Genomic DNA, 26,742 nt, shown 5'->3' with positions numbered 1-26,742 from the left:
CTGCCGGCCAGGGTCAAACCACGACAACCAGGAGAGCTAGGGAACAGAAAATACACCCAACTTTGGAGAAATGGCAAACTCTCCTTGTCACGACAAGAGGAGATTACCAGTGCGCGACCAGGTTGGTTACGCACAGGGCACGCTGCACCTATCCCTGTATGACCTGAAATCCAGGATCCAGTTTTTCCACCAACAAAATGGTAACATATATATATATACAGTCAATTTAATCACTACTTTATTTCCACGCTATCTTCTTCTCATCGTACATTTACTTTTCCCTTCCCCCTTCTGAAATGCTTAAGTCTAAATCACATCTTAAATTCTTTTTTTGCTTAAATTCTTTGTTTGCTCCTTTATGTGTAATTTGTCCATTAAGAAATAAAAGTAGAGCTAAAATTTTAGTCAAATTAGTATCAAGCAGTAGCAAAACTCCTATGGTTTAATATTTTGATGCTTTTAACTAAAAACAAAGAAAAATACTTAAAAATTCTACCATACCTACCTGTTAAACTTTGAATTGCGTGTTGGTGACTCTGCTCCTCTTAGAAGGTGTCTGAAGTACTACAACAGAAAAATGAAGTATCAAAGAAAACACTGGACTAACTCAGGTAAGGGCTACTATGCAACAACACTGCAGAATTCAGGAAACAAGAATAGAAGTGAAAGGCAAGCTAAACATAAATCTAGTGGTTAGAATATTCATCTGGAAGAAGACAGACCAAATTCGCATTGTTAGCCCAGTGTGAGGAATTACTTAGTGTTTTTTAAAACTCGCATTCCGAACCCAGCCACAGAACCATGTTGAACACCTGGTAAATTGCACTGAACGACCTTCCTGAAAACAGATACCTGGTTTTTAGCTGCTGGAATGCACAATACTGAAGGTACCCAAATACAACCTTTGTATCTTTAAGTACCATTTTAAAAAGTAAACAAAGAGATTCTTAATAGTATTATTCTTCTATGTCTACCATGCAGAATACTTTTGCACCAAACTTGCAATCATAAAAGGAGGAGGGAGAGGATTTTCTAACAGCAGTGATGTACACCAAAAACCAAAGAGGTTTTGTGGGTTTTTTTAATTCTCTTGATGTTGTACTCAACCAGAATAAATTCAGTTTTATCACTGAGATTGGTTCCCAGTTCTGGCACTAGCTAAAGTGGAAAATGAAGACATATTTTTCAGTTCAACGTGCACATGACTGATGTAAATAGTGTATCCCCCCCCCCAAAAAATACAATCTTGCTTTAAGACTACTCTTCAAATCTTTCATACTTACCTCATCACTGTGACAGAACATAGGAGTAAAAACATTCTCAAGCAGAGAAAGTACATGCTCATAAGCTTCAAAAAGACACCTCATTGTCTGAAGTTTCACAACATCCGTATAAGGACCTTCAGCAACTGAAGAAAAAAAAAATTTATGTGGGCATATGAAGTTTGGTTTTTTCTGGTCTGAATTTGTGATTGCTTTGCAAGCTACTGCAGGTCTGACAATAAATAGAAATAAACCGAAAATCAAGGCTTAAGCAAATATAGCAAGAAGGTAACCATTTCTAAAACCATGACAAAAGTAAAGACTGATCATACTTAGATTAGCCTTCACTTGACTACAGAATGCTGTTTGAATTTCAGTGTAAATTATTCCTCTCATATTCAATCTTACTTCTTTGAATCTCTTCCACAATGAAAGGGTCAAATCTAATTTTGTCAATACTTTCATCCAAACAATAAGTTTTGTAAATCTTCTGTACTTCCTCATGAAGAGACATCTTTTCAGTATCCGATAGTTCTGGTCGTAAAATTCGGTCATTGAATTCCTCTGAAAAGTAAAGGAAAGAAGATGCATTTGTTTATCAACTTGACAGCAATGTGCATCTTGAAACAACCTATAACATCAACTCATTTTTCAGCAGATACAGTATTTTGTAAAACTTTAAAATGAATAAGACATCACAAAGTCTCCAGCACTAAAGTAGCTGCCTTCTTATTAACTATAAAATTCAGATGTGTTCATAAAATTAGTACTAAAACCATATTGCAATTAAAACTATTCCTTATCACACTAAGAATAAATCTATGAAATGGCTCCTAGCAAAAGAATGAATCAGATGAATGACTTTTGCTTCTTAAATTACCAAACTGTAAACTGAAGATTTCTTTTAGTGTTATTTCCAGCCCATGCTAAACACACACAGAGCTCCAATAGCCTTTTATAGCTGTCATCTGTCTATTCTGCTGTTTCATTCCTAACACCCAGTCCATCATAATATATATTCAAGAATATCTTTAATATCAGACTAACTTGAGAATAAACTTCCCCTGACAAAATAAAAACTCTGTTCAGCACAATTATTGTGCAATCCTGCTTGACTTACTGGCCGATCTTGCCTAAGTACTGGCCAGAAAGAAGGAAAAATAAGGTGGCATTTGATTAATTTTTCAAGTGATAGACAAAACCAAACTCCTTCAGAGAAAGACTACCAAGACCCTTCTGTCTACTGACCCTTTCTCCTTTCTTTGTTGAGGGTTTTTTCCCCGGACAAAAAGCCAACATTTTTGAAAGGATTATGAGCATGTAAAAAGCATAGAGATTACTGATATTTCTCTTACGCGATGATTAATACTTTCTGCAGTATTTTATGACGCAAAGTCTGTCTAATCTAATTTTGATTCTTCCTGATGTACAATTGGGCTTGGGATATGAAGACACACCTATTATTACCTATGCAATACGGAAATACTTGTTTACTGAAACCAAAGACCAGTATTATTTTGGTAACCCACCAATTAACTACTAGTTGTTCCAAAAATATTGAAATAACCCACTTTAACTTACAGGAGCTTCACAGAAAACCCATCATTGGAAAGTAGGAGGCTTTTCAAACAAACCAAATGCTCACTTCATAACCAAGGTACAGGTTACTGAGGAGAAGGTTTCAACACCTTGAATGTTTTTGTTCTTTACAGAAATTGGAACTTTAAAGCTAAAAACATGAGAACCTTTGCATGATGAACAGCTTGTTTTAGAAATACTTTAATAACCACATATTAAAAAAAAAGGCAGCTGTACTTTGCATCAGTGGTCAGAACTTTTTTCTTACACAAACATTCTACTGTAAATTGTCCAACCTTTTCAACAAACAGAAATACAATTAAGACCTACAGTCCACGCCTACATCAATGTTGCCACGATTACCGTTCAAGAATCAGGACCCACTGAACTAAGAGTACGCAGATTCTGAAAGGTTCTCTTGCTTAACAACGCTGCCTAGTTCCGACACTGAATATTCACTTCAACGTGCAAACGCTTAAAGCTTTTACAGATCATCTGATATACCTCAGCACATGGATGCAATCTTACCTACAGTCAGGCAGAACTGCAGCACATGGACTGCCCCTTCCTGTTTCAGGAAGTTCATAAACCGAAATAAAAGGTCTTGCTGATCTCTGATCTCCTTTAGCTCCAGTTTCAGGACCTTAGTAGGTTAAAAATGCAGTTAGCCCTTTTTCAAACTTTTAGGGAGTACACAGACAATGCAAGGAGTTGTAGAACAAAAACAACAGGTAAAGTAAAGCACTCATTCAAAACAGGAAAGGAAATAAATGTTGCCTTTGCTTACAGATGGTTTTTTATTTCTTGGCTCTGCAAATTTCTGAAGGAATGGAACCAATGAAGAAGTAGGTTCAGTTGCTTTCTCAGGCTGCAGGAAAAAAAAAATACAGGAGAAAACTGGGTAAGAAAACTTCCTCAATGAGTGAACAAATTACTGGAATTTTATCAATACTCACTGGACTGTCATCAATGAAGATCAACAGCAAATGGTTGACAGTGTCCTGTAGAAAAACACAACACAAAATTACTATTAAAGAAATCTAACAGATTAAAATCATTTCACTACTATGTTATGCCCAAGTCTAAACCTGTGAATATATTAATACTTGGGGGGGAGGGGGCGAGGAGGAGAAAGCCTGGTAAGACATTTGAGAAATAACCTTCAATATAACTCTTCAATATAACTCTTCAAATATTTACAAGTCAGGGAATTTCTGAAAAGATCTGCACAGAAACATTCTTTACCCAGTGGAGGAAAGTCTTATACAGTATTTTTACTGTTAGTGCAGATCTAACGAGCTATTAATACTTACACAGCTACAGAACTTTCTGACTGCAGCTGGGTGATACCTTCGTAAGTACTACAATTTTGTCTATTAAAATACATGCATAAATAAAATCAAAGGTGGCAGTGTTTCACCTTTAGAAGGAAATGCCCTCTTATTTGATGAATTAAGGACAAAAGAATTTATTTCAATACAGCTGCAAAAAAGGCTGGTTCACAGTGCCATAAAGATACAAACAACTACAGTTCAAGTAATTGAGCCCATTTTTAAATGCAATTATTGCAATCTGAAGGTGCTTCTACTACCACATAATTCTCCTATTTGACAGGAACTGCAGTCCTTCATTAAAAATACATTCTTAAGATATCTTGCAAATACTGTATTTTAATCAGTTCATTCAGTTAAGCATTCAAATCAGTTACAATAAACAAACAAAAACACCGGCCACAAGACTTCTTCTGTTTTCACCCAGTCAACACGCACAGCAAGTAAGTCAATGCGAATCATCTGCTTTACCACAACATACTTAGTAGGAAATCAGTAATACTGAATAAATTAAAATTATTCCTGTGCTCCAAAGTCTTACAGGATCAGCTAAGAAATCCATTGAGGGAAGGAAAACAGAGCCAGGCAGAATCTCTCTTATCAGAAGAGCCAGGGATCTGGGGGGAAAAAAAAAAATCAGAACCAAGACTAAACTATGTAATTTTCTAAGTGAACTTTCCAATGCCATTTTATTTTACTGGGAAATATTTCAGTATTTAATAATACCCTAAGCATGCTAGAGTATTTTTAAGACCAATCAAAAATCTCCTAAGTAAAAGAATAAGAAGAAGGAATGAGGAGGATGATTTTGGAGTTCATCCTTTTACTCACAAAATTACTGTATGACAGTACAGTATATATACTGTATATATACTATATATACTGCTGTATGCAGCTACTTTAAAGAATAGAATTCTAAATAATTTTTATACCTGCACTCTGTTGATTTTGGGGGCAAAATATAAGGAAAAAGAAGTTCAGTAAGTTTTCTTAAGTAATGAAGTTCATCTCTTCGGCTTCTCAAAGCAACATGCAGTTCTGGTCCATACTCTTCTAAAGCAGCTTGCTGTAAAAATTCTGCATTTTTTACTGCAAGTAGAAAACAGTATTATAAGTTGTTTCAGCTTTTTTTTCTTGTGAAATAATGCAAGACTGCTCTTCATTTGAGCTAGAAAGTTAATCATTTTAGTAGATACACAACTGCCAAAGGGATACAATTTTGAACGATGGCAAAAAAACCTTGGCTTTGATCATAAAGCCTGGCCATGTAAAAATAAAATCTCCCATTGAAATAACAATTCCTTCACCGAACAACTGCAGTTTGCATAGTTTCCAGAATGATTTCTCATTAATAATTATTGAAGATTTCAACATCTTGCTTCTTCTAAAAAACTTCATTGCCTAAAAGTCTGTTTCTACTTGCTTTTTTCCTGTCCTCATTTATGGTCTCCCATTTATTGGCCTTCTACCTATTGACTTGCCTACAACACAATTTGGAATCAATGTAATCTTAAACTTTTATTCAATCATGTTATACCCGTTTCCTTCTTAGAACATTTAGAAATAAACGTGAAGGAATATCTATTTTAAACGCAGTGCACATCAAACCAAAACCAGCACAGTGATCTACAGAAGTGGCATGCAAATAGTGAGGAATTACTAAGAGATGTGAGGGTAGGAAGAGTAGGAAGCCACTTAAAGCACTCATTTGAAGAAGGATATAGAGAATAAACAGAAAAGGGTAGGCTCAACCAGCAATCAAAGCAAGGCCAGAAAGCTCCCTCTGAACTATATATTACGGGTGGCTGGTTTAACAACATTTACTAGAAAGTGCTACTAAAAGTCATTTTCAGCTGCTGCTTCACCTATCTGCCCTCAGGGAACGAGTCTTTTCCTTTAAAATACTGAAGAAATTTGCTATATTGTCAATGCCATAAATTTAAAATCCAGTTTTCTGCTGCTAAAGAAGTGTTTCCAACTCCTTATCAGAAATCAAAGGGAATATGAAATTTGCCAATAAAGAGCACTGCAAGATAATCTCATATCTTGAAATTGTTGTTGTGCCGTGAAAAATATTTAATGTGATCACACCATGTCTCATTATTTGTCTTACTCATACCCACTACTCAGAGGACCAATCGCATGTATTTATGGATATCAAGCAGATGTTGTGAAGGAGAGGAGGAGAGTTCATGACTGCAGTGAAAGTAAACATCTATGCTTAAAAGTTGAATGAAACCACATTTAGCAGATACAGCTTTGTGGAAAACAGCCAGTGAAAAAAATAAAGATAACTATTTTCCAACAGCAAGTATTCTATTTTCCAAATATTCCTGCAATGTGCAGTTTTAATATCATTTTTACATTAGCCTTGTGATGATGTTTTTATCTGGATAATAATTAAATATACTACTGCTCAAAGTTTCTCCATGGCTTATAAACATAAACCTAACTTTCCAACATACTGAATAGCTCCACTAACCGTTCTTATTAGTGTGCAGATGTGAAACCATTCTAGCTATAAGAGTTACAGCTACAGCACTATGCACAGACATGCAAATCCTTTCATCTGTGATTGCTCATCTGGAACACAGAGGAAAAACTTTCAAGAAGCACTGCTAAATGATCTTGATTGCTCCGAACAGACAAAAAAAACCTAAAAAATATTCCTCTTTACTACACAAACACAGAATTTCAGTATTATCAATGTGGGGAAATGAAAATCAAAACTGAGAGATTATTTATACTGTAACTTTTTCCTTATTTGTCTTTGCAACCTTCAGAAGAAAAATGCAAAAGGATCATTTTTTAAAAAGAGCAGTAAGTGAGGATGAAAAAATTTAGCAAATATAATAATAAATATGCATAAAGAAACATTTATGCTTGCCCTTTGAAACATATTAAATCTCTACATTACCTTTCTGCCTGGCTTTGGCTATCACTTCGATGTGTTTCATTGCAGCCTTCAGCATTTTCTTTGTTACAAGGGTTGGAATATCCACCTAAAAACAGTTTTAAAATAAAACCAGAATTGTTCTAGGGTGTTTTTTGTCCCAAAAATTTATTACAGACGTCTATCAAACAGGTTCAGTTGTTTAGATGTCCCCATTCTAACCATCAAATGAACCCTTAAGAAACAACCTACGAATTCTCCAGATGAACTGACAGTACACTCATGCTTCTCGGCAGAGCACATAACGTGATGTAGAACTAAATGCCTTAAACAAGACTGTTCACACACTTATTGTCAACTTGTTCATGTTATGATTCTGCCATTGTAATAATTATAGCAATGGAGCTTGATTTAGAAGTTACGGTATATGAAGCCTAGTTCTACATGAAGATTTGACCACCAACAGAAGCAAATTAACTCTGCTCTGCTTCTAGTATTTGTGTACCTTAAGCCTCAGCAATCATGTCCACAAGGACTAAAAGCAAAGTGAAACCCTCCTCTCTATGTACCTGTAAAAAAAAAAAAGTCACAGCTCAGGTGAACTAAAAGAAACTTTGAGATACAGAGTCAAGACAACCCTCAGTATCAACAATGAAATCACAGGATCATAAGTCAAACACCAGTGTCATCCTTGATTAAATCCTGAGTCCTGCATTTGTACTCTCCTTGATGGTTATGATAACAAAAGGAGAATTATGGAAGAATTCGGGCACAAATGGACCTCAGGATGTCTTAACTCAGCCTCCTGCTCAAAGGAGGTTCAGACGAGGATGCTTAGGGCATCTACCCCGTGATGATCACCTCACTTCATAACGACCTCTTGAGATGAAGTCAGTCACCTCCTCACAGGTCAAATGTTCCAGCCCAAACCATCTTGGTGGCCTCCTCTAACTTGCTCTATTCTATCAGTGTCTCTTCTGTAATGGGGAGCCTAGAAGTGGATGCAGTATCCTTGATGCCATCTAAAGAGCATCAATTAAAGGCAAGTAATTCCTTTCCTTGATCGACTCTTAATACAACCCATGATATTGTCAGCGTTCTTCATCACCAGCACACGCTGCTGGCTCAAATTTGGCTTACTGCCTACCATGGGGCCAGGTCCTTTGCAGCACAGCTCCTCTCCACTGCCAGTCAGTCCCCTCCCCTGCACAGTCTCAAGGGATTCTTCTTTACCAGCTGCAGTAGTTTCCACAGAACCTTATCTAGAAACTGATTTACACTATACAAAAGCATAAAAGTGCTTCTTGCCAGACAAGGAAGGAGCACAACTGCAAAGGCCACCAGAGCCGAGACAGAAGTTGGGGTTTTATTTGTTTGTACAAGGAGAACAGCATGTATTCCTGCGTGATCCCCTGTAATATTTGAGGTACACAGCTATGACCTGACCTGGCCAACCTAGAAAAGCTACCACAATTGACTAGAGCTGTTTAAAAGTAACTAACGAAATTAAGGTCAACCTCTATTTACAAGCAAGAAGGTAGAAGCTTCTGCATATTAATGGAAAATACTGTCCTTTGGGACTCACATTTCAATAGTAATTTCACTAAGTCAAGAGTATCCTATGGAACACAGGGATAGGAGAGTGATTATTCCCACAGAGGTAATTCAAGAAGCACAGCAAGCAAATTGTTACTGGCACTGTAGCTGACACTATCAACTTCTGATAAAAATGTCAACATGCACATGTACTTGGCTGTAGTCTTAAACAGAAAACAAAGAAATTCTTTTCACTGAAGCAGTTCTGAATTTTAAGTATTAATTCAAAAATAAAAAGATTCTTTGGCAACAAAGTATAAAAGATGTAAGCTAAAAAAGGAAAAAAATGGTCTTCTTTTTCTTACACATAGTAGTTCCTGACTTTGAAAGTTTTGTCTCTACTAGCTAGAACTATTGCTTTCAAGCATTTAGTAATAAATCCAAATCAAAGTACAGATGTTTGGCAAAGGTATCAGCTATTTTATTTTGCAGTCAGTGATAATTTCTCCTCAAATGAGGTTATAAAGGACAGTGTATCAGAGTTGAGTGTCTATAAAACATTCTGTCATAATCCTTTTCAGCTGACTGAAGTTTTACACCAGAATTTCTAAAATTACATAAAAGCTGGTAGTTTATTTGCAACTTGCATATCAACTCTGATTTCTACACAGAACAGTTTCAGTAACATATGCATCACAGCTATAAGCTGTGTCTGTCTGAATGTGTATGTGGGTGTGTGCACGCACAGAAACACTTGTTCAGCAGAAAAAAAAGAAGTATGAGCTGAAAAATACAGCATAGCATGAGACACCACGTTCCCCTGCACTGCTGAGCATGCCAAGTTTCAGTTTTGTTCCAAAATGCAAAGTTACTATGAGTATCTTTTTGCTAGAGATATCTGCGCTTCACACAGACAGACAAAATAAATCATATTACTCCGTCGGATGGATACAAATAAATCTGAACATGCGTAAAGAGAAATGCACTTCTGTGATGACCTCTGTTTTGTAGTTCCCCTGACAGCGCTTAATACTTGAACATACTGTCTACCCAGATACACAGAAGTGAAGAGGTTACATCTACTTCATTACTGTCACAGGCAGATACAGTAAATTAGCACACTACTTAAAGTTGCTATAGCTGATCTAACAGGATGAATACCTTATTACATGACCAACAGAGGAGACATCATTGTTTTCTAAATCAACGATGGATCTACAAACACTGCAACTAACACTTGCATGTATAACAACTCCAAATTCAATTTTAAGACTTTGCTGTTCTAGCTTTCCACTTTGAAGTGTTTACTCCACTTTCATAGCTCCATATAGTGTCTGCGCTACGTGGACATTTCCTAATCTTCCCCCACATTAATTTTAAAAAACAACATGCTTGAGTTAGAGTAAACAAGAAAGTCATCTGGATTTCATATATAACAAGGATAGAATCAGGCTGTTAATAAGTCATGGCAGAGTACATGTACACTTTGTAGCTCGGGAAACACTGCTGTTACTAAGGAGGGGAAAAAAAGACACACATTTATGGTAGTTGCTCCAACAGAGAGGCCAGCACTGAAAAAATCTGGAAACTGAGTTAGCAACTTGTTCTGCTTAGAACAGCCAGAGTTAGATGCGGCTCCTGTAAAACAGGCTTGCAGCGCTATGCAAGGAAAGCAACTATATCTGTTAATATATTAAACATAGCAAATAAAAAATGTGAATCTTCAGTCTTCCAAACGTTTCTTAAGAACTACATGAATGTAAGAATCATACCTGGTTTAATTCTTATAGTAAGCTGTTCACTTAATGACAGTCTATAGACAATTTAAGGACTTCATCAGCATTTAAAGAAGGCAGGTAAGCAGAAGCTATGAGACAGGTACACTGCTAACCATTATCTAATAGTTCTTTTCACTAATTCGCAGAGTTGTTTCCACTTGTATTAAGTCACTAAAAGACAGCTAGAAGATCATCCCAAGGTTATAATGATGCCTTGCACTAGCTTTTAAAAAATACACCCATTTGGAAGAATCGCAGAGTGGTTTGGGTTGCAAGGGACCTTCAAACATCACCTAGTTCAACCCACGGCCGTGGGCAGGGACATCTTCGACTGGATCAGGTTGCTCAAAGCCACGTCCAACCTGATGCTGAACACTTCCAATAATGAAACTTCAAAGAATGATGAATCCTCAGGAATGAGATAAGCTCCAGAAAGAGGAAACAGATAACACAAAGAAGAAAAGTAAGTGGAAGCTGCCTAAACTCTCTGTAAGATTGACTTTGGAATCACCATTTTAAAAATTAAAGAACTCACTACAGATAGGTATCAAGTTATTTCTGATAGAAAAGCAATGTTAATACTTTTAAGTAACCTTACCTTATGAATTCTTCGAACTAATACAGATGCAAAAAACCGCAGCGTGCCTCTCAGTTCATCCACTGAGGATTCATCATCAGTAATATTTCTGCAGTGTTGGAAAGCACATCATGTAACAAACCAGAACAAAAAACATTTATATTAATCCAACCGCAACACAGTTGGCACCACTAGAAGCTTGAATAAGATTATTCAGCGGTGACACTTCAAACAGTATTAATTGAAATGAAAGCTACCAAGTGTGGGCAGAGAGGAAGCAGTCTTCTACTGAAGTAAAATACACAGCGCTCCTACTATCTTTGTACACAAAACAATAGCTTAAGATATCTGTCAGTGAACTGGAGTTATATACCAATTCCTGATCTAATATATTGTCTGCATCATTTGGTTTGAGTGAAATCTTAGTGTCCCCATATGTGAACATTTCCTAGTTCAGTGGCATGAAGTAAAACTGAATTAGTATCGGCAAAGCCTTTAGAATAAGCTGACTGCAAGCACGTACCCAGTTAAGCTAGTCAAAATTCGATTTTCTATATTGCATACCACACCACCTTCTAATACTCCAAGATTTCAAATAATTTTCTTCCATATTAGTACAAATATGGCTGTTAATCTCTTTTAAGTTTTATAATACAAAAATGTTACTTTTAATGAAATAAATACATCCCTTGTATTTCAGCTCAGCCTCTTCCAACAGAAGACTTTTACTAGCATTTTTTTTAACTAGTTCCAATACTTAGATGTCGGTTAATACAATAATATTCTCTCTTTTAAATATCAAATTGGTCCTATTTCTGGTCTAAACAGAGATCACCATTTCCTAGAAGAGAAGAGAAGAGAAGGCATAGCAGGAAACCAACAAACGACAGAACTTAATGGTTTTAAAAATATCTACTTGATGTAATATGAAATGTGAAACCATCAGTTACAAAGAACATAAAAGAACCTCAACCTATAGCTATCTGCACCAGAATTAAAATTATTTAACATGGTTTCTGCTTGGAAACAACGAAATAAAGAATTCAAACAGATTCCCAAATCACTATGTCAAAATATTATCTGAACTTTTTATCTGCCTTTTCAGTTTCCATCTGCTGCGATAAAGTTCAGTGAAAAATCACGGTCAAGATACTTAAAGTTGATTCAGAAAGAAAAACACCTAACTCTATCTTTTTTTGGAAAACTCAGTAAAAATGAGAAGTACACCAAGCCTTAGGCACAGAAAATGCAACTAAACTGAATGGGAGAAGAGACCACGATATCAGCATTCCACAAAATGCAACTGAAATAATCAAAATCCACTGCATTTAACCATAGAGGGACATTAGAGTACAACTAAAGATACTGGTAAAGCTGTATTATAATATCTGAGTAATGAAACAACAACGAAAGTTACATCCTGCTTCAGCTAATGACTGTATGTAGAAGTCATCACAGTTTTTTGGTAATAAGTGAGTTTGCGTATTTAATAAATGCAGAAATTACTTACATTTTCTTAAAAATTTAAAAACCCCAAATGTACAAACAACAACAGTACATTTGAAAAACAACAATTTTATGCCCATAACATAATTTTACGTTATTCAGCATCTGATTTTTTTTTTTAGGCAATGTTAGCCTGGGTTATATAGCATTCAAATACCTGTCGAAGATGAACTGCCAGGTACAGGTTCTGGTGACCTGATGGTCAAAATATGCAACTAATTGCATGAAAAAGCGCCTCAAAGAAAGCAACCTGGCATAAGGAACACAGCCATCCTCCAACAGCTAATCACATGCAGATATGAATGCTGTAGGAGAAGGTTTGGTTTGTTTTAAGATCAGCAGCTGACATCTTGGAAGCAAGAGGGTTAGCAAATACCCACACTGTCAAAGGAAGCCAAGGAATTAGCAAATCCTACGACTGCATTACTAGCATTTGACAGACAATAAGATACATGAAGTAACCTGGGCCAAGAACTTGTTATTTTATTGACACTTGGACAACCAGCATCTTGGCTAATTTTATTTGGACGTGACTTTGTGCCACGTACTTTCAGGACACACCACAGCTTTGCAGAGACATTCTTTTAATCAGCAGCAGACTGAATACTGGTGAAAAAAAAAAAACAAAAAATCAAGAACCTGTAAAGTCTCAAATCTCTAGTGACACAGTGGAAGGTCCAAATAACTTGCTTGGAAACAGTGGAAAAATTGGCTACATTTTCCCAGAATTTGAGGAAAAACTTACAAATACAACTGTCAGTGCAACAGAGAGATTTGCTAAAAAAATACCAAACCCTACACTCAGCCAGTTAATTGTAAACAGTGACTGAATCCAAAGTCTCAAGAGGTACACCCAATTGCTATTGCATGCAAAGTCTTATGAGATCTATTTATGAGATCTACTAAATGAAAACCATATAAAATCACTGAAGGTTTTTTTGTGTATTTTTTTTCCCTCTGTGTGCCAACTATTCTTATGAAACTGGACCAACTCCTATCAAAAAGATGATGACAGTAAGTTTCAAGCTGATAAAACCATAAAGCTCTAGTTTGCAACTCAGCAAAAATCCTGACCTTTTCTTGCTATACTTGCATTTACAATAGAAGCAGCTCCATGTGAAAACACTGGGTTTAGTCACTATCAAAGAAAATCTTTTTTCATAGTAATTTATTACAAAAACATGGTAATTACTGGATTCTAATCTAACCTGAGAGAACTGGAGGTGCAGTAGCATCAATGACCAAAAAAAATTCAGTAAGCATAATGTGACTTGTTCAAAACTCTCTTATTTAAACTGAGGTTGGTATAAGTAAGGTAATAAATAGGCTTATTGTATGTCATACAGTTAAGCAATAGACTCACACCAGTGTTTTGTAGCTGTACAAATTTGGGATTGCTTACAATTATGCTCTATTCTTCTCATATAGTTGAAAAACTTCTTAAAACACATATATTTAAATACAACCAGCATAAATGCTTTGAAAAATTCCAAACAAAAAAATGGAAATAGGTATAACTATCTATTTCAGTAGAGTTTACTGGATTTTAAGTACTAATCTTCATTCCCTTCAATGGATCCACGTTTAGGGACATTCGCCTCTAAATTTTAACATGCTAATAAAATACCATAAAATATAACAAACTCTTAACACAGTTTATTAATGAAGCAAATATAAACCACAGCTTTTCCCTGCTTATAGTACTTTATTTCCTGAGCAACAAATCTATGATTTTATCTTGCAGTGTACATCTCTGGTAGGTGTAACACTTCCCAGGCTTTTTAGTGAGGTATGTCATATCATGAGATATGTCATATGTCATGTTCTTCCATACAAGGGTGGCAAGACTCCAGAATAGATTGTCCAGAAAAGCTGTGGATGCTCCCTCCCTGGAGACGTCCAAGGCCAGGTTGGATGAGGCCTTGAGCAACCTGGCCTAGTTCAGGGCATCCCTGCCCATGGCAGGAAGGTTGGATTTAGATGATCTCTAGGGTCCCTTCCAACTTAAGGCATTCTATGATTCTTGTTACCTCTCTAATGTCCAGAGTTTGCAAGGCACTGCAAGGCAGCATCAGCTGGTAGAGCACAGAAAAAAAAATAAATTTAAACAAACAAAAAAAAAAGAAGTAGAGAAAGGCAGCTTCTGCACAAATTGCACTCTGCTGAAAGTGAGGCAGCATAAGGAATGATGCCCCAACTGTTCTGCAAGGGAAAGCAGCAAACTGTTTTACCAACCTACTCTGGCAAGCCTGAATTTTGTGTTGCTGGTCACCCATGGTGCTAAATAAGGACAGTCTGGATGCAAAGGACTCTGTGAAGAATTATCCAGAGTCAGAGAGATTTGCTAGCTCAGAAAAAAAGCATTTCATGAATGCAAGAGTCCTTTCTCCACGGCAAGCTGAGCTATGCAACCACTGTAAATGCACCCAGGCAGGCAAAGCCAGAACTAACAGACTCTGCGAGAGAAATCTCACACGGCTGCACACAGACACACACTTGGGGGCTCCCTGCACGATGGTTGCTCGAACTACAGGAAAGCACAACCACATCTGAATGTCTAGATGGAATGAGACCAGTGCTGACATTACTACTGTTAAATGGAAACCAGTAAGCCTTTCAGGACCAAGTTGTTTCCCAGAGAATGACTTAGAATATCACTGCACTGTAGCTCACTGAACTCCCAGTATTTCAGGTTCAGGGAAAGCTTATTAGGTCTGGATTTATGAAGCTACTTCAAAATTCAGAGGTGCAGCCATGTAAAACTAAAGGCAGCGCAGGAACACCTATACAGCTCACCAGAGGGCAAGATGTAGCAGAATCCAGGCTAGCTGCCTCCATACCAAGTATATTTTGCATTGTGCTTCTAACTGTGTATTTCTATCCCCACCACATGATGTATTGCAGACCTGTGCTGCTTTGGGTGTCAGAGATCTAAGTACTACGTGGAATCTGAGCTTCCTCGTCAGTCCAAACCAAAGACATTGAAGACACTTTCCACCAGCCAAAAAATCTTACCTGATTTCAAATTATGAAACAGAGAAGATGGTTCCCTTACATTTTATCAAACAGTTCAGCGGAACAAGCTCTAGTTTTCTGTATTTGAAAATTAAAACTCTTCAGTTTTCCAACTTGATCACTCTCAATACGTGAAGCTAAAGCTCCCTCTGCTGTTTGCATAAGCAGTTAAGTTTTATGCTTCAGTGTATTCATCACACAAAGGTAGATGTAAGACATGCAGGTATCAGCCACAGTTACAAACCAATCAGGCAAAGAAGTCTGTCCAGAAAATTTTAGATCCCAGAGAGACAGAGAAAAAACAGCATAGAGGAAAAGAAAAGTGTACATTTCTTTTAGCACAAAACTGAACACTTGCACTCAATGAAAAAGTCAAATTCAGAATTCAGACAAAATGTTGTTTTAACATATTAATGCCAGCATGATCAATTAAAAGTATTTTAATAACTTTTGACAAAGTACTCTGAAGCACTAATTAATATATAAAAGCAAAAAAACAGAAAAAAAAATTAGTCATGGTGTTTTCTTTACAGGTGATTTTTGAAGTTATTTATGCCTTTTTATTCAGCTCACCATAACCACTCAGCCTTAAAACTCAGCAAATGAAAACACGTTCTGCCAGAAGGTGGCCACAACATGTATTTAAAATACCATTCCTATATGGAATTCCTATATTAAAACTGGAATTGTTGTATTTTTTAAAAAACAATATAAAATATCAGTGTGCTTCTAACCTGGAAATAAATTTCGGGGGGGGGTGGGGTGGGGTGAGTTTTTACGCAGCTTTTAATCAAGTCATATGTATTTCCAAGTAATAGTATTAGCAAATTAAGATATAAAACCACACAATCAAAAAGTGAGTTTAGGATGAAATGCAAATTTCAGAACCATCTCTACCATGTCTAAACTATTACAAGATCTCTGTTCTACTCTGCTAAGAGCCAATAAAAAGATAAAACTGTAGCACTTAAAATTATGCTTTATATTCTACTAAAGAAACAGTAATTTTTATTTTCAAATGACTATTTCTTAAACAGTTTGACAAATACTTATGATATTCAAAACCAGTAGCTTTTAGGTAAAGCTCATACCTGTACCATGGATAAATAAAGTTTTCCAGAACCAGCTCAAGCACCTGTGCAGAACAAGGACAACAACATTACAAAATAGTTTATGCTAAGTCCTGGTTAGAAGAGTCAAAAACACAAACATGTTCCAAAACTCACAGAACATAATTCATAGCGCATAGAACTTTAATATGTACTTTGCGATTCTATCATGACATTAATCATTTTGCTTTTCCCTCATTTTTCAGATCAGTCCCTGTTCTTTTCTGATGTAGTGTGGAGCGTCCCACAGGCACAGCCACCCATCCCACGTTGACCCACGCCTCCATCCTCTATCATCCAAGCCTCCACTTCTTCCAGCTCTCCCCCATCCTCAAAGCGGGACAGTCAATCCTGTACGCTCATGACTCACTAAGAAAGCAAAAGAAGCATCCTAAAAAGTGATTCCTAGGGAGGGCATTCTCCTTTCTCCACATCTTGCACCACAACTTTCCACAAAGCCTGTCTTACGGCTCCAGCCATCTCCCAAAGTCCTGACCAGACCACTTCCGAAAGTCCTTGTCCTACATGTATCACAGAATCACAGAATGTCAGGGGCTGGAAGGGACCTCGAAAGATCATCTAGTCCAGCCCGCTGCCAGAGCAGGATGACCCTGAACAGGTCATGCAGGAACACGTGCAGGTGGGTATCGGCCCTCTCCCTCCTATTCCAAGCCCCTGTGCATCCCACCAGATGGTTCTCTGTAGGAGAATCTTTTCCACCCTTTCCATCCAATCTGTTCTGTACAGGTCAAGCCTGTGGTTGTCTTTTCCATGCCAGAAAACTTGGGTTAATCAGGAAGAACCAGTGCTGTGGCAGCCACACCACAGGCATGCCCTGGTTCAGCGTGGCTTTTAATGTCACATAAAGAAGTGAGGCAGACAAAAACGCCTGCTCAGTTGAGGGGTTGCCACCACCAGGTACACAGGGCGTACTGCTAGCTGGACTGCAACTTTCACACCTCTCCTTACGCCTACACAGAAGTTTAAGTAACTGTTACAGTCCCCGCACCACGACGAGCCAAAAGAAAGCTTCTGAAGAGAAGGGGAAACATCAGACAGAGCTAAGGAAAAAGAAAAAAAAAACAACAATGAAGTGGGGGGATGGAGAAGGAAAGATGACATTTTCTTGAGACTTCTCCTCCTTCACTATAACTCCAAGAAGATAAACTCTGTACCACCTTCTCCTGACACAACCTATCCCTTAATCTGAATCACTGTTCTAGAGATCAGTTTGTCCCCAACAGCATCAACGCTGATCAGGGCATTACGACAGAATAAGGGTGTTGCTCCGTGAGCCTGCTGTGCCATATTCTATAGAAGGAAAGGTTTTACCAAAAGAGCCGCTGTGATCAAAGAAACACATAAAAACTATTTGAAAGGAAAGCTGAATATAACAGCTAATATACAAGTCTCATTTATGAAAATAAATGTTACTCTTCTTACAAGCTCTGCTGCTGCACTCATTCACACTGTAAGCACTGCAAGAATTCAAGGCTTACTAAATTTATACTATCTTTAGGGCACTGCATGCCTCTGCTCTACTCATGATTATAAAAACATACTTAGTAAAATGCACATCACAGCCTTTTTAATTCATCTCAATTCTTCAGCAGCTGATGAATACTCTTTTTCTGTCTTCACTACTAAGAATATTGCCTACTCATATTTTGTAAGATACTTTCTCTTTTGTAATTGTTTCATTTCCGTTGTTTTCCTTCCTTCGTTTTTAAGGGTGAAGGAGAAATTTTGTTCCTTCACCCTCTTTCTGAAGGGATGTTTTCCAGTTTACGATACTTTAGACATCTGTGTTGTAGATCATAGAGAGTCATCAACAATTTTTTTTTCTTATCCTTATGTGCTATTGCAGTAAGAGATCTTGAAACTGTAATACGATCATGTGTTGATGATCATAGCATCATTGAAAGGCTAGGCTGGAAGAGACCTTAGAGATCATTTAATCCAACCTCCCTGTCATGGGCAGGGACGCCACCTCTCGACTAGACCAGGCAACACATGGGGACTGAGCGGGAATCGAACCCACGACCTCGGTGTTATCAGCACCATGCTCAACCAACTGAGCTAACTGGCCCCTCAATGATGGATGGGTAAGCTAAATTTCATTCATCCCCCACAAAATTCTGTATTTCTATTAAAAGTGGGGTGGAAGTAGACGATAATAGATGCTTTACTTCCCATTCTAGAAGAGATCAAAAAAATCTCAGAGAATCTTCTTTAAGAGTTAATCTTCAGACAACAGGAGGGAGATCGCATCCAGCTTCAATCAGCAAACACATTGGCCTTAAGAGCAGTAGATCAGACTACTCAAAAGAATTTCCCTGATGCCTTTCATAGCACTGCTAGTATATAAACCACCAATTTATTCCATGGAAACCTCAATCTTGCAGGTATTGCAAAGCTTTATTTGTTCATGAGGAGTTCCTAACAAAATAAACCTCTATCAGGGCTCAAACCACCAACTCTTTCAAAAGCGAAGGCCTGCAGAAAAATCCATACTGTGCTTCTGTCTGCTAAAGGATCCCTTTTCTCCTTCCTTCACTTCTGCTACGTGCCTCCCTGTCAGGGGCAATGACGGCAGACCATCTTCCACCTGGGGTGGAAAGTACAGCCTGACAGCCTTCAAGCACAAGACAGCTTACTCCAAGTACGTACAACATACTCCTCTTCAGAGAGCTTTCTTTACCCACACCTCCTACTTTGGAACTGAAGGTCTGTCCATCAGGCTTCCAGTGTATTCACTGCAATTTCCACTCATGAAGCGCTCATGGACCCTCTTTTTGCCTACAGTCCAGAGCCTTCTAAAGCCCCTAGAAGAAATGTTTCCAAGACTGAAAGATCTCGTTCTCACTGCTGGCTAAGCCAAACACATATAGCTCTGAGAATCATCCTCCTTCAACAAGGAAAGCAGTGAAGATGTATGACCTGATGACCCATCCCACTCGGGAAAAGGTCTCCTCAAGATTCATCCCACGTTTGCAGAAACTGACTTCCAGAGGAACCATTTCACAGACTTGCCAGTGCTTCTCCTTTTATCTCCTGCTTCCACAGCCACACTGTAAGTAAGGGGTTTATGGTGATGCTTCCATGGGACAATGCCATGCAGATAATCTCACCAGCCAAAGACAGCATGCACAGAGACAGATAAGCAACATAAAATGCACTTGATGTCCACATATCACTGGTCCCGATATCGGAGGTCGAGATATACATTCTGCTAGAACTCAAGTTATCTACACGGCCTTAATAAAAAAAAAATAAAAAATTCTTGATCCTAGACACACAGAAAGCACTGTCTATTTGCACATTTACTAAGTGCAGAGGCAGTTTTGTATGATGCTCCATTGCATCAAGGTGCGGTACTGAAGGTAAAAGAGCGTTACAGTGTGAAACCATTAATGCTGCAAAACTCAAGCACTCAAGAAATAACTGGCAATTGACCACTAGTAACCAGAGCTCAAGGCACAGGTTTGCCATGAACCCTCTCAGCCTTCCAGACTGCATCAACATGATTCTGTAAGTCAAAAAAAACCCTGTTACATCATCCACTGCACTTTCATAAAGCACTAGGAAAGCAGGACATGTGTGCCCACTTCCATTCTAGCAACACCAACAATATTATTTAAGCTCAGTTGCTCACACTACACACACATGCCCAACAGAGTAGGCAGGACATCTCAAAGAACAGCAGCTAATGATAAGCAATTTCCTTGTCTGTGAAGTTTAAAATACAAATGATGAGTCATTTCATTTAAAGCCTACCTATTTTTTCAAGCATTTTGCAAAATGACTGTCTCTACTATGTGTGAGCGGTTTTGAACTGGAAAATGGTTACAAGCATAAAACCAAATGCAGCAGGTAGCAACATGAGCAGCAGCTGAAGAAAAAACAAAGAAAAATCATTTTCTAACATGCACTGCAACACTGCAAGCTAGTCAGTCTTTGCTCCTGAGAAAAGCTTTCTGTAGGCTGCCATAGAATAGACTCCATTTGTGAGGCCGATAAACTGCAGAGCTGAGTGATGAATGATTCAGGAGCAGGTCAGACCTAAAAGGCCAAATTAGGTTGGAAGAGAGCAAGAATTTGATAAGCAAACCACAAAGACAATTTTGAAAGCCTTAAAGATGGTAAAACTAGATAGCTGAGATCACTTCCTAAGAGTAGAACAAGTGATTCCCAATAAAAAGCACACAGACCACTGTACTGTTAAAAGAGTTAAAGGACTGGCAAAGAGCACTTTCAGACAATAAATGATTTCTTGTCACCCATTCGCTCATTTCTTACTTTTTTGGGGGGGGGCGGGGTGGAACCATAAAATTCTGGTCTCATAATCAAGTCAAGAACCGGAGAACTTAAAAAATAAAGGAAAAAACCTGCAAGACCAACAGACAGCACTTTGACCCACTATGGCACTTCCTTCATGACGCCTCTCACGAGTAGCTGAGCAGCTTTACAGTGATTTGACTTGCAGCCATCCCTCACATGGCAAAAGCAAGATTGTAGGGACAGAGTCGAGTTCATTAACTGAATAACAGAACTAAGTTTCCCTTTATACAACCTGTAGCACCTGAAATTTTACTCAACGTAAATCACCCCAACAGACATCACATGCTAATTCAAAAAGAAAACACTAGCAGGATGGATTAGAAACTGGAAACAAAGTTATGCTTAGGTCGCTGCACTGTTTTTGCCAGGATACAGCCCAAACTACCAAATATCGATAGATGCATGGTTGAGGCAGTTTAGAGTTCAACTATAACAATAAATATAAATGAAGGGGGGAGGGAAGTCCAGGAACAGGTTTTTCTTACTGTTTTAAACCACGTACAGCAGCTAGAGAACCAAAACAAGGCAAAATTTAACAATTTGCAAAGTGAGACAAACTGTCAACACAGTCTGAGAGAGAAACAACCACATTTGTGGGAAAAACCTGGATTTCTTCTGATTCAAGTGTATATTAAATTATTCTGTGAGCATTCGAAAACACAAGCTTAAAGACTGTACAACTGATTCAAATTAGAAACAGTTGGAAATGAGAACACTGCCAAAATTCTTCAACCTGCAAAGGAAGAACTAGAAAAACTAATTCAGAATAAAAAAATAACAGAATTATTCCAAACATTCGAAGAACATGCTTTTCAGAAGGAGGCTGCCCTCTGTGCTCCTTTAGAATCTCATTAATCTTAATTCAGTTCTCACCGTATCAGCTTCCTTCTAACGTATGAGTAACCCACAAAGGAAAATACGAGCAGTCTCTCCTCCCAACCTGATGCAGGAGATCCAGTTCCAGGCGCGCTGTAACAAGCTGCATCCCCAGAGCAGATGGTCAAGAGGAAGACGGCAGGAGCAGAACCCCCTTGACCTTTTTAACCTGTACAGCAGCGATGCAGCGGGGAACACGGCAACAAGATTTCCCGTTCCAAGTAATACCCTACGCAGGCGAGGATGGTGGCTCAAACAGGTCGTTGGCTGGAGTCCATCAAAGGTGATGGTCCTGGCTCACTGCCCCGTGAAACCTGAGGTCTCACACTTCCCGAAAGAAAAGTAAGCGATGAGAAACACAGCACAGAGGCACAAAAGTCACGTCTACACTGCTAAGGACAACAGGGCCATGGGCATAGAATCACAAAGGCTGGAAAGGACCTTAAGATCATCAAGTGCAACCTACAGCCCTACACCACCCTAACAATAAAACATCTCCTGAAGTGCCACATCCAGCCATTTTTTGAACATGTCCAGGGATGGTGACTCCACCACCTCCTTTGGCAATCCATTCCAGTGCTTCACCACCCTTTCGGTGAAGAAGTTTTTCCTAATATCCAATCTAAACTTCTCCTGGCACAACCTGGACCTGTTCCCTCTTGTCTTATCATATTCACTAGGGGGAAGAGGCCAACACCCGTCCCACTACAGCTGCCTTTCAGGTAGTTGCAGAGAATGATAAGGTCTCTCCTCAGCCTCCTCTTCTGCAGGCTGGACAGCCCCAGCTCCCTCAGCCTCTCTTCATATGACTTACCCTCTAGTCCCCTAATCATTCTGGCTGCCCTTCTCTGTACCTTCTCCAGCACCTCGACGTCCTTCCTGCACTGTGGAGCCTAGAACTGCACACAGTACTTGAGGTGCGGCCTCACCAGCGCCGAAGTAAAAAGAAACAGCAAAGGAAAGCCCACGCCACTTCAGTAAAAGCAGAACTACAGCAACAGCAATCAAAACACAAAACGCTGTGCATAGTGACATATTTTAAAAGATAAGTCTTGGAAGATAAATATGGTATCTACCCATATCTCTTACGAATAACATAACATTTTCCAGCACTAAATTCCCATTTAAGCTAAACAGGAAAATTTTCAGTTCTTCAGCATTTACCACATCCTTTGGTAAACTGTCACACCTATTTGCGAACCAAAGATTCTAAAAATAATACATGCATAGAAGCATTTATTTTATATTCCATTATTCAAACAAGAGGTTTAAAAAAATAAGCCCTATTGGAAGGATATTCAGCAACACTTTTATTTTAATACACTTGAGCCAGAACTTATTTTTAAAAAAATATAGATTACGTAATTTTAAACTAATAAGAGTTTGCTTCTAAAATTGCAGAGGACATCACTACATTAAACCAAGGGAAGACCACAAGTTACCTATGGCAATTTTTAAAACAACAAAACAAAACAAAAACTAACACTGCTCAACTGTCCATCTCTCCCTTCCTTTAAGATTTTCATTTTTTTGTTACTTTTGTGGTGGTCTATGCTGGGATCACCACTACACGCAGCTGAATTAGTGTTAGCTTATACCACAAAGTTATTCAGCTTTGACATCATAAATCATGTTGTTAACTGCAAGAGCTGAGACACAAGAATATTCTCGTTTCTGACATGCCAATTGTTCATCCTCCTACCACATAAAGGTTGGAATTCTCTACATTATTATTAAAAACCATATATTTATACTGTTCAAGTAAATCCACTATTTTCTTTTTTTAGACAGATTTTGTTACAGCTTTGTTTGATGATTTTAAACAGCTACTATCCCATTATCATCTTCATTACAGGAATTTTGTACCTGAAGCAAATCATCTCTTAACCCCCACTTCAACAAACTAAGCAGGCTAAAAGCCTTAACTTTTTGAATCATAAAACAGTTTCAGTTGGAAGAGACCTTCAAGATCAAGTCCAACCTTTGTTCTAGCCCTGTCAACACCACTAAACCATGTGCTTCAAGGCAATAACTACTCGTGGCTTAAACACCTCCAGGGATGGTGACTTAACCACCTCCCTGGGCAGCCTGTTCCAACGCCTGACAAGCCCTTCAGTAAAGAAATTCTTCCTAATATCCAACCTGAACCTCCCCTGGTGCAACCTAAGGCCATTTTCCCTTGTCCTAGAGAACCGGACACATTTAATTATAACTCTTCTTTCCTATATGCTTCCCAATTTAAAAAAACAATGATTCTACGTTCCAGACAGGCTACTATAGGAACAGTCACATCTGGGTCAACGAGTAAGTCATCTTGCCTCTCTGCTTCCAGCATACATTTTTTTAGAGGAACAAGTTAACATACATGGGAAATACATTTGAACTACAGAATGATCACAGAATGCTTTGGGTTAGAAGCACCTAGTCCAATCCCCCTGCAGTGAGCAGGGACATCTTTAACTAGATCAGCTTGCTCAGAGCCTCATCTCAACCTGACCTTGAATATTTACATGGATGGAACTTCTACCATCTCCCTCAGCGACCTGTTCCAGTGCCTCAGCACCCTCACTGCAAAAAAAACCCCAAACCTTCCTTATATCTAGTCAACCTTCTTTTTGTTTAAAACCATTACTGGCTGTCCTATCACTGTAAGCCTTGCTAAAACATCTGTCTCTGGCTTTCTTAGAGGTCCTTTTAAGTATTGAAAGGCCACAATAAGGTCTCCCCAGAGCCTTTTCTTCTCCAGGCTAAACAACCCCAACTCTGTCAGCCTGTCTGTGTAGGAGAGGTGCTCCATCCCTCTGATTGTTTTGGGGGCCCTCCTCTGGACCGACTCCAACAGGTCCATGTCTCTCCTGTGCTGAGGACTCTGGAGCTGAACACCGCAGTGCAGGTGGCGTCTCACCAGAGGGGAGGAGAAGGGTAGAAACAACTCTCTCAATCTGCTGGCCAAGCTTCTTTTGATGCAGGCCAGGATGCAATTGGTCTTCTAGGCTGTGAGTGCGCATTGCTGGCTCACGTTCAGGTGCTCATTCGCCAGTACCCCCAAGTCCTTCTCTGCAGAGCTGCTCTCAATCCCTTCAGATCCCCCAGCCTGTACTGAGAGCAGGGGCTGTTGTGACCCAGGTGCAGCACGTTCCACATGGTCTTGTTGACCCTCAGGAAGTTCACACAGGCCCACTTCTCAAGTCTGTCCAGGTCCCTCTGGATGGCATCCCATCCCTCAGGCATGTCAACTGTACCAGTCAGCGTGGCATCATCTGCAAATTTGCTGAGGGTGCACTCGACCCCGCTATCTATGTAATTGATGAAGATATTGAAAGGCACTGGTACCAGTACAGACCCCTGAGGCATACCACTTGTCACCCATCTCTATCTGGACATCAAACCATTGACCACTACCCTCTGGTGGGGACAATCCAAACAATTCCTCACTGGACCAGAAGTAATAGGTCTAAGAGCTATGTAAAATACCTTGCTGAATTTCAAGGTACGAAAGCAATGAAGCAGCGCTTACCTCCGAGAGTGACGCATCAACTTTGGAAGGCACTTTGAGATCCAGCCATGGCTGATAGTTTTCCAGAAGTAAAGTCGGTCTGTAGGAGAACATGGAAAAGTTGAAGAAACAATATTTAATGGAAAGCTCCCTACTGCTGTGTTCAAAATGTAAGAAATACTAAGGTTATTGGTGCCATGTATTTAATTTACCTGTGTCTCTTGCATTTGACCTTGCCACATACAGCACAACTGTGACCATGGGGAAACAGCTCCGGCAATTCTAATTGCTGAGAGAAGATATTTGGACAAGTTTACATTTTTTAGCCTGATGACTCTCTTAATAATTCATTGATTTCCTTTTAGAGTATTCAATCACAGAAAACTGACAGCATAAATAAAAAGTTCCTCACCCACAGGAAAATAAAAGAACAAGACACTGTATGAGACACAACTGAACCAAATAGAAAAACCTGCTTCCACTAGAACAAAGTTAGAGGAGACAGATACACTTTCACATCTCCAGTCATCTCCCTGTATATTAGCTGGTCTAATAATGAGACAGCTGGTTTCTCTACAAAACCTGCCTTACTCATAGCCCTGAACTATTGCAAATATAACATTTTTAGCTGCATGAAATTCTACATTAAGTCCTTTTACGTCAGAAAACAGTGATTTCCTTTAGGATTGTTTATTTTCTTTGAAAAGCAGTACAACTTAAAGAAGTTTGACTAAAATCAGCAAAGAAGACAGCACTGGCTTGCTAAAGGAAGAGCATCTTTAGAAAAGAAAAAGCCTCAATAAAAAAACTACACAATTTCTCAACTACTTGCTACTCAAATGCAAAAAAAAAAAAAAAGAGTGAAGCATTAAAGGACATCCAGGAACAATCTCAACAAGTGGTTTTAGAGCAATACATAGATTTGATGGCACTGTGCAGAAACGTATGAAGAACCTAAAGTCTTAATCATTGCACATTTGCTACAAAACATCCCACACTTAGTGGATATGAGCTATACTGCTGCGCAGTGTTTCTGAAAAAACTCAGAATCACACCACAACTGCTAGCTGGCATAAATTCTTACCAAATTTAAAGAAAGCACAATAACGTTAACAGATGTATTTACCTTAGGTTTATATTTTATGGTAAATAGAATATTGGGCAGGAGTGAATCCGGTCCTAATGAGCAGTAAAAGGTGGCAACTCCAGCCACGAACGACCAGAAGATCATTAAAACGTGAAGATACCTTACAAATACAAACAGGAAGGCAACGTTATTGCATTGACAAGATACCAGCGCTACGCGGGGCCCAGCCTGGCCCCCCTGTCCCGCCCCGGCCCGGCCCGGCCCCGGTTACCGGTTGAGGAGGAGAGTGGCGGCGCCCAGCCCCAGGAGTAGGCAGCAGAAGAGCGGGTACTGCCGGCAGGTCTCCCGCAGCACCTC

At 38.8% G+C, this 26,742-nt stretch overlaps 1 protein-coding gene across 1 annotated transcript; it reads right to left on the bottom strand.

Moving 5' to 3' along the window:
• Positions 1-501: 501 nt before the first annotated feature.
• On the bottom strand, positions 502-26,736 carry LOC104280394 (sorting nexin-14). The gene is made up of 15 exons (XM_009878031.1): positions 26,657-26,736; positions 26,425-26,545; positions 25,511-25,587; positions 25,320-25,398; positions 16,568-16,611; positions 10,977-11,064; positions 7,089-7,173; positions 5,104-5,260; positions 4,713-4,788; positions 3,797-3,841; positions 3,628-3,708; positions 3,369-3,483; positions 1,671-1,826; positions 1,284-1,408; positions 502-564 (listed from the first exon to the last, which is right to left on the bottom strand). Exons 2-15 carry the CDS (start codon positions 26,527-26,529, stop codon positions 502-504), a joined length of 1,296 nt encoding a protein of 431 aa, XP_009876333.1. The 5' UTR covers positions 26,530-26,545; positions 26,657-26,736.
• Positions 26,737-26,742: the final 6 nt, after the last annotated feature.

Source organism: Apaloderma vittatum, unplaced genomic scaffold (assembly GCF_000703405.1).
Source record: "Apaloderma vittatum isolate BGI_N311 unplaced genomic scaffold, ASM70340v1 scaffold9281, whole genome shotgun sequence".
In the NCBI taxonomy this organism is placed as follows: domain Eukaryota; kingdom Metazoa; phylum Chordata; class Aves; order Trogoniformes; family Trogonidae; genus Apaloderma; species Apaloderma vittatum.
Note: the sequence above shows the minus strand (reverse complement) of the source record. Positions and strands in the feature narration are given on the sequence as shown.

Excerpts from the sequence above, each read along its gene's own strand:
- LOC104280394 (XM_009878031.1), bottom strand. The coding sequence starts at position 26,529 with ATGATCTTCTGGTCGTTCGTGGCTGGAGTTGCCACCTTTTACTGCTCA. Across the intron at positions 5,261-7,088 it reads AGCCAAAGCCAGGCAGAAAG|TAAAAAATGCAGAATTTTTA; the intron begins GTAATGTAGAGA and ends TTCTACTTGCAG. Across the intron at positions 1,827-3,368 it reads GCAGTTCTGCCTGACTGTAG|AGGAATTCAATGACCGAATT; the intron begins GTAAGATTGCAT and ends TTTACTTTTCAG.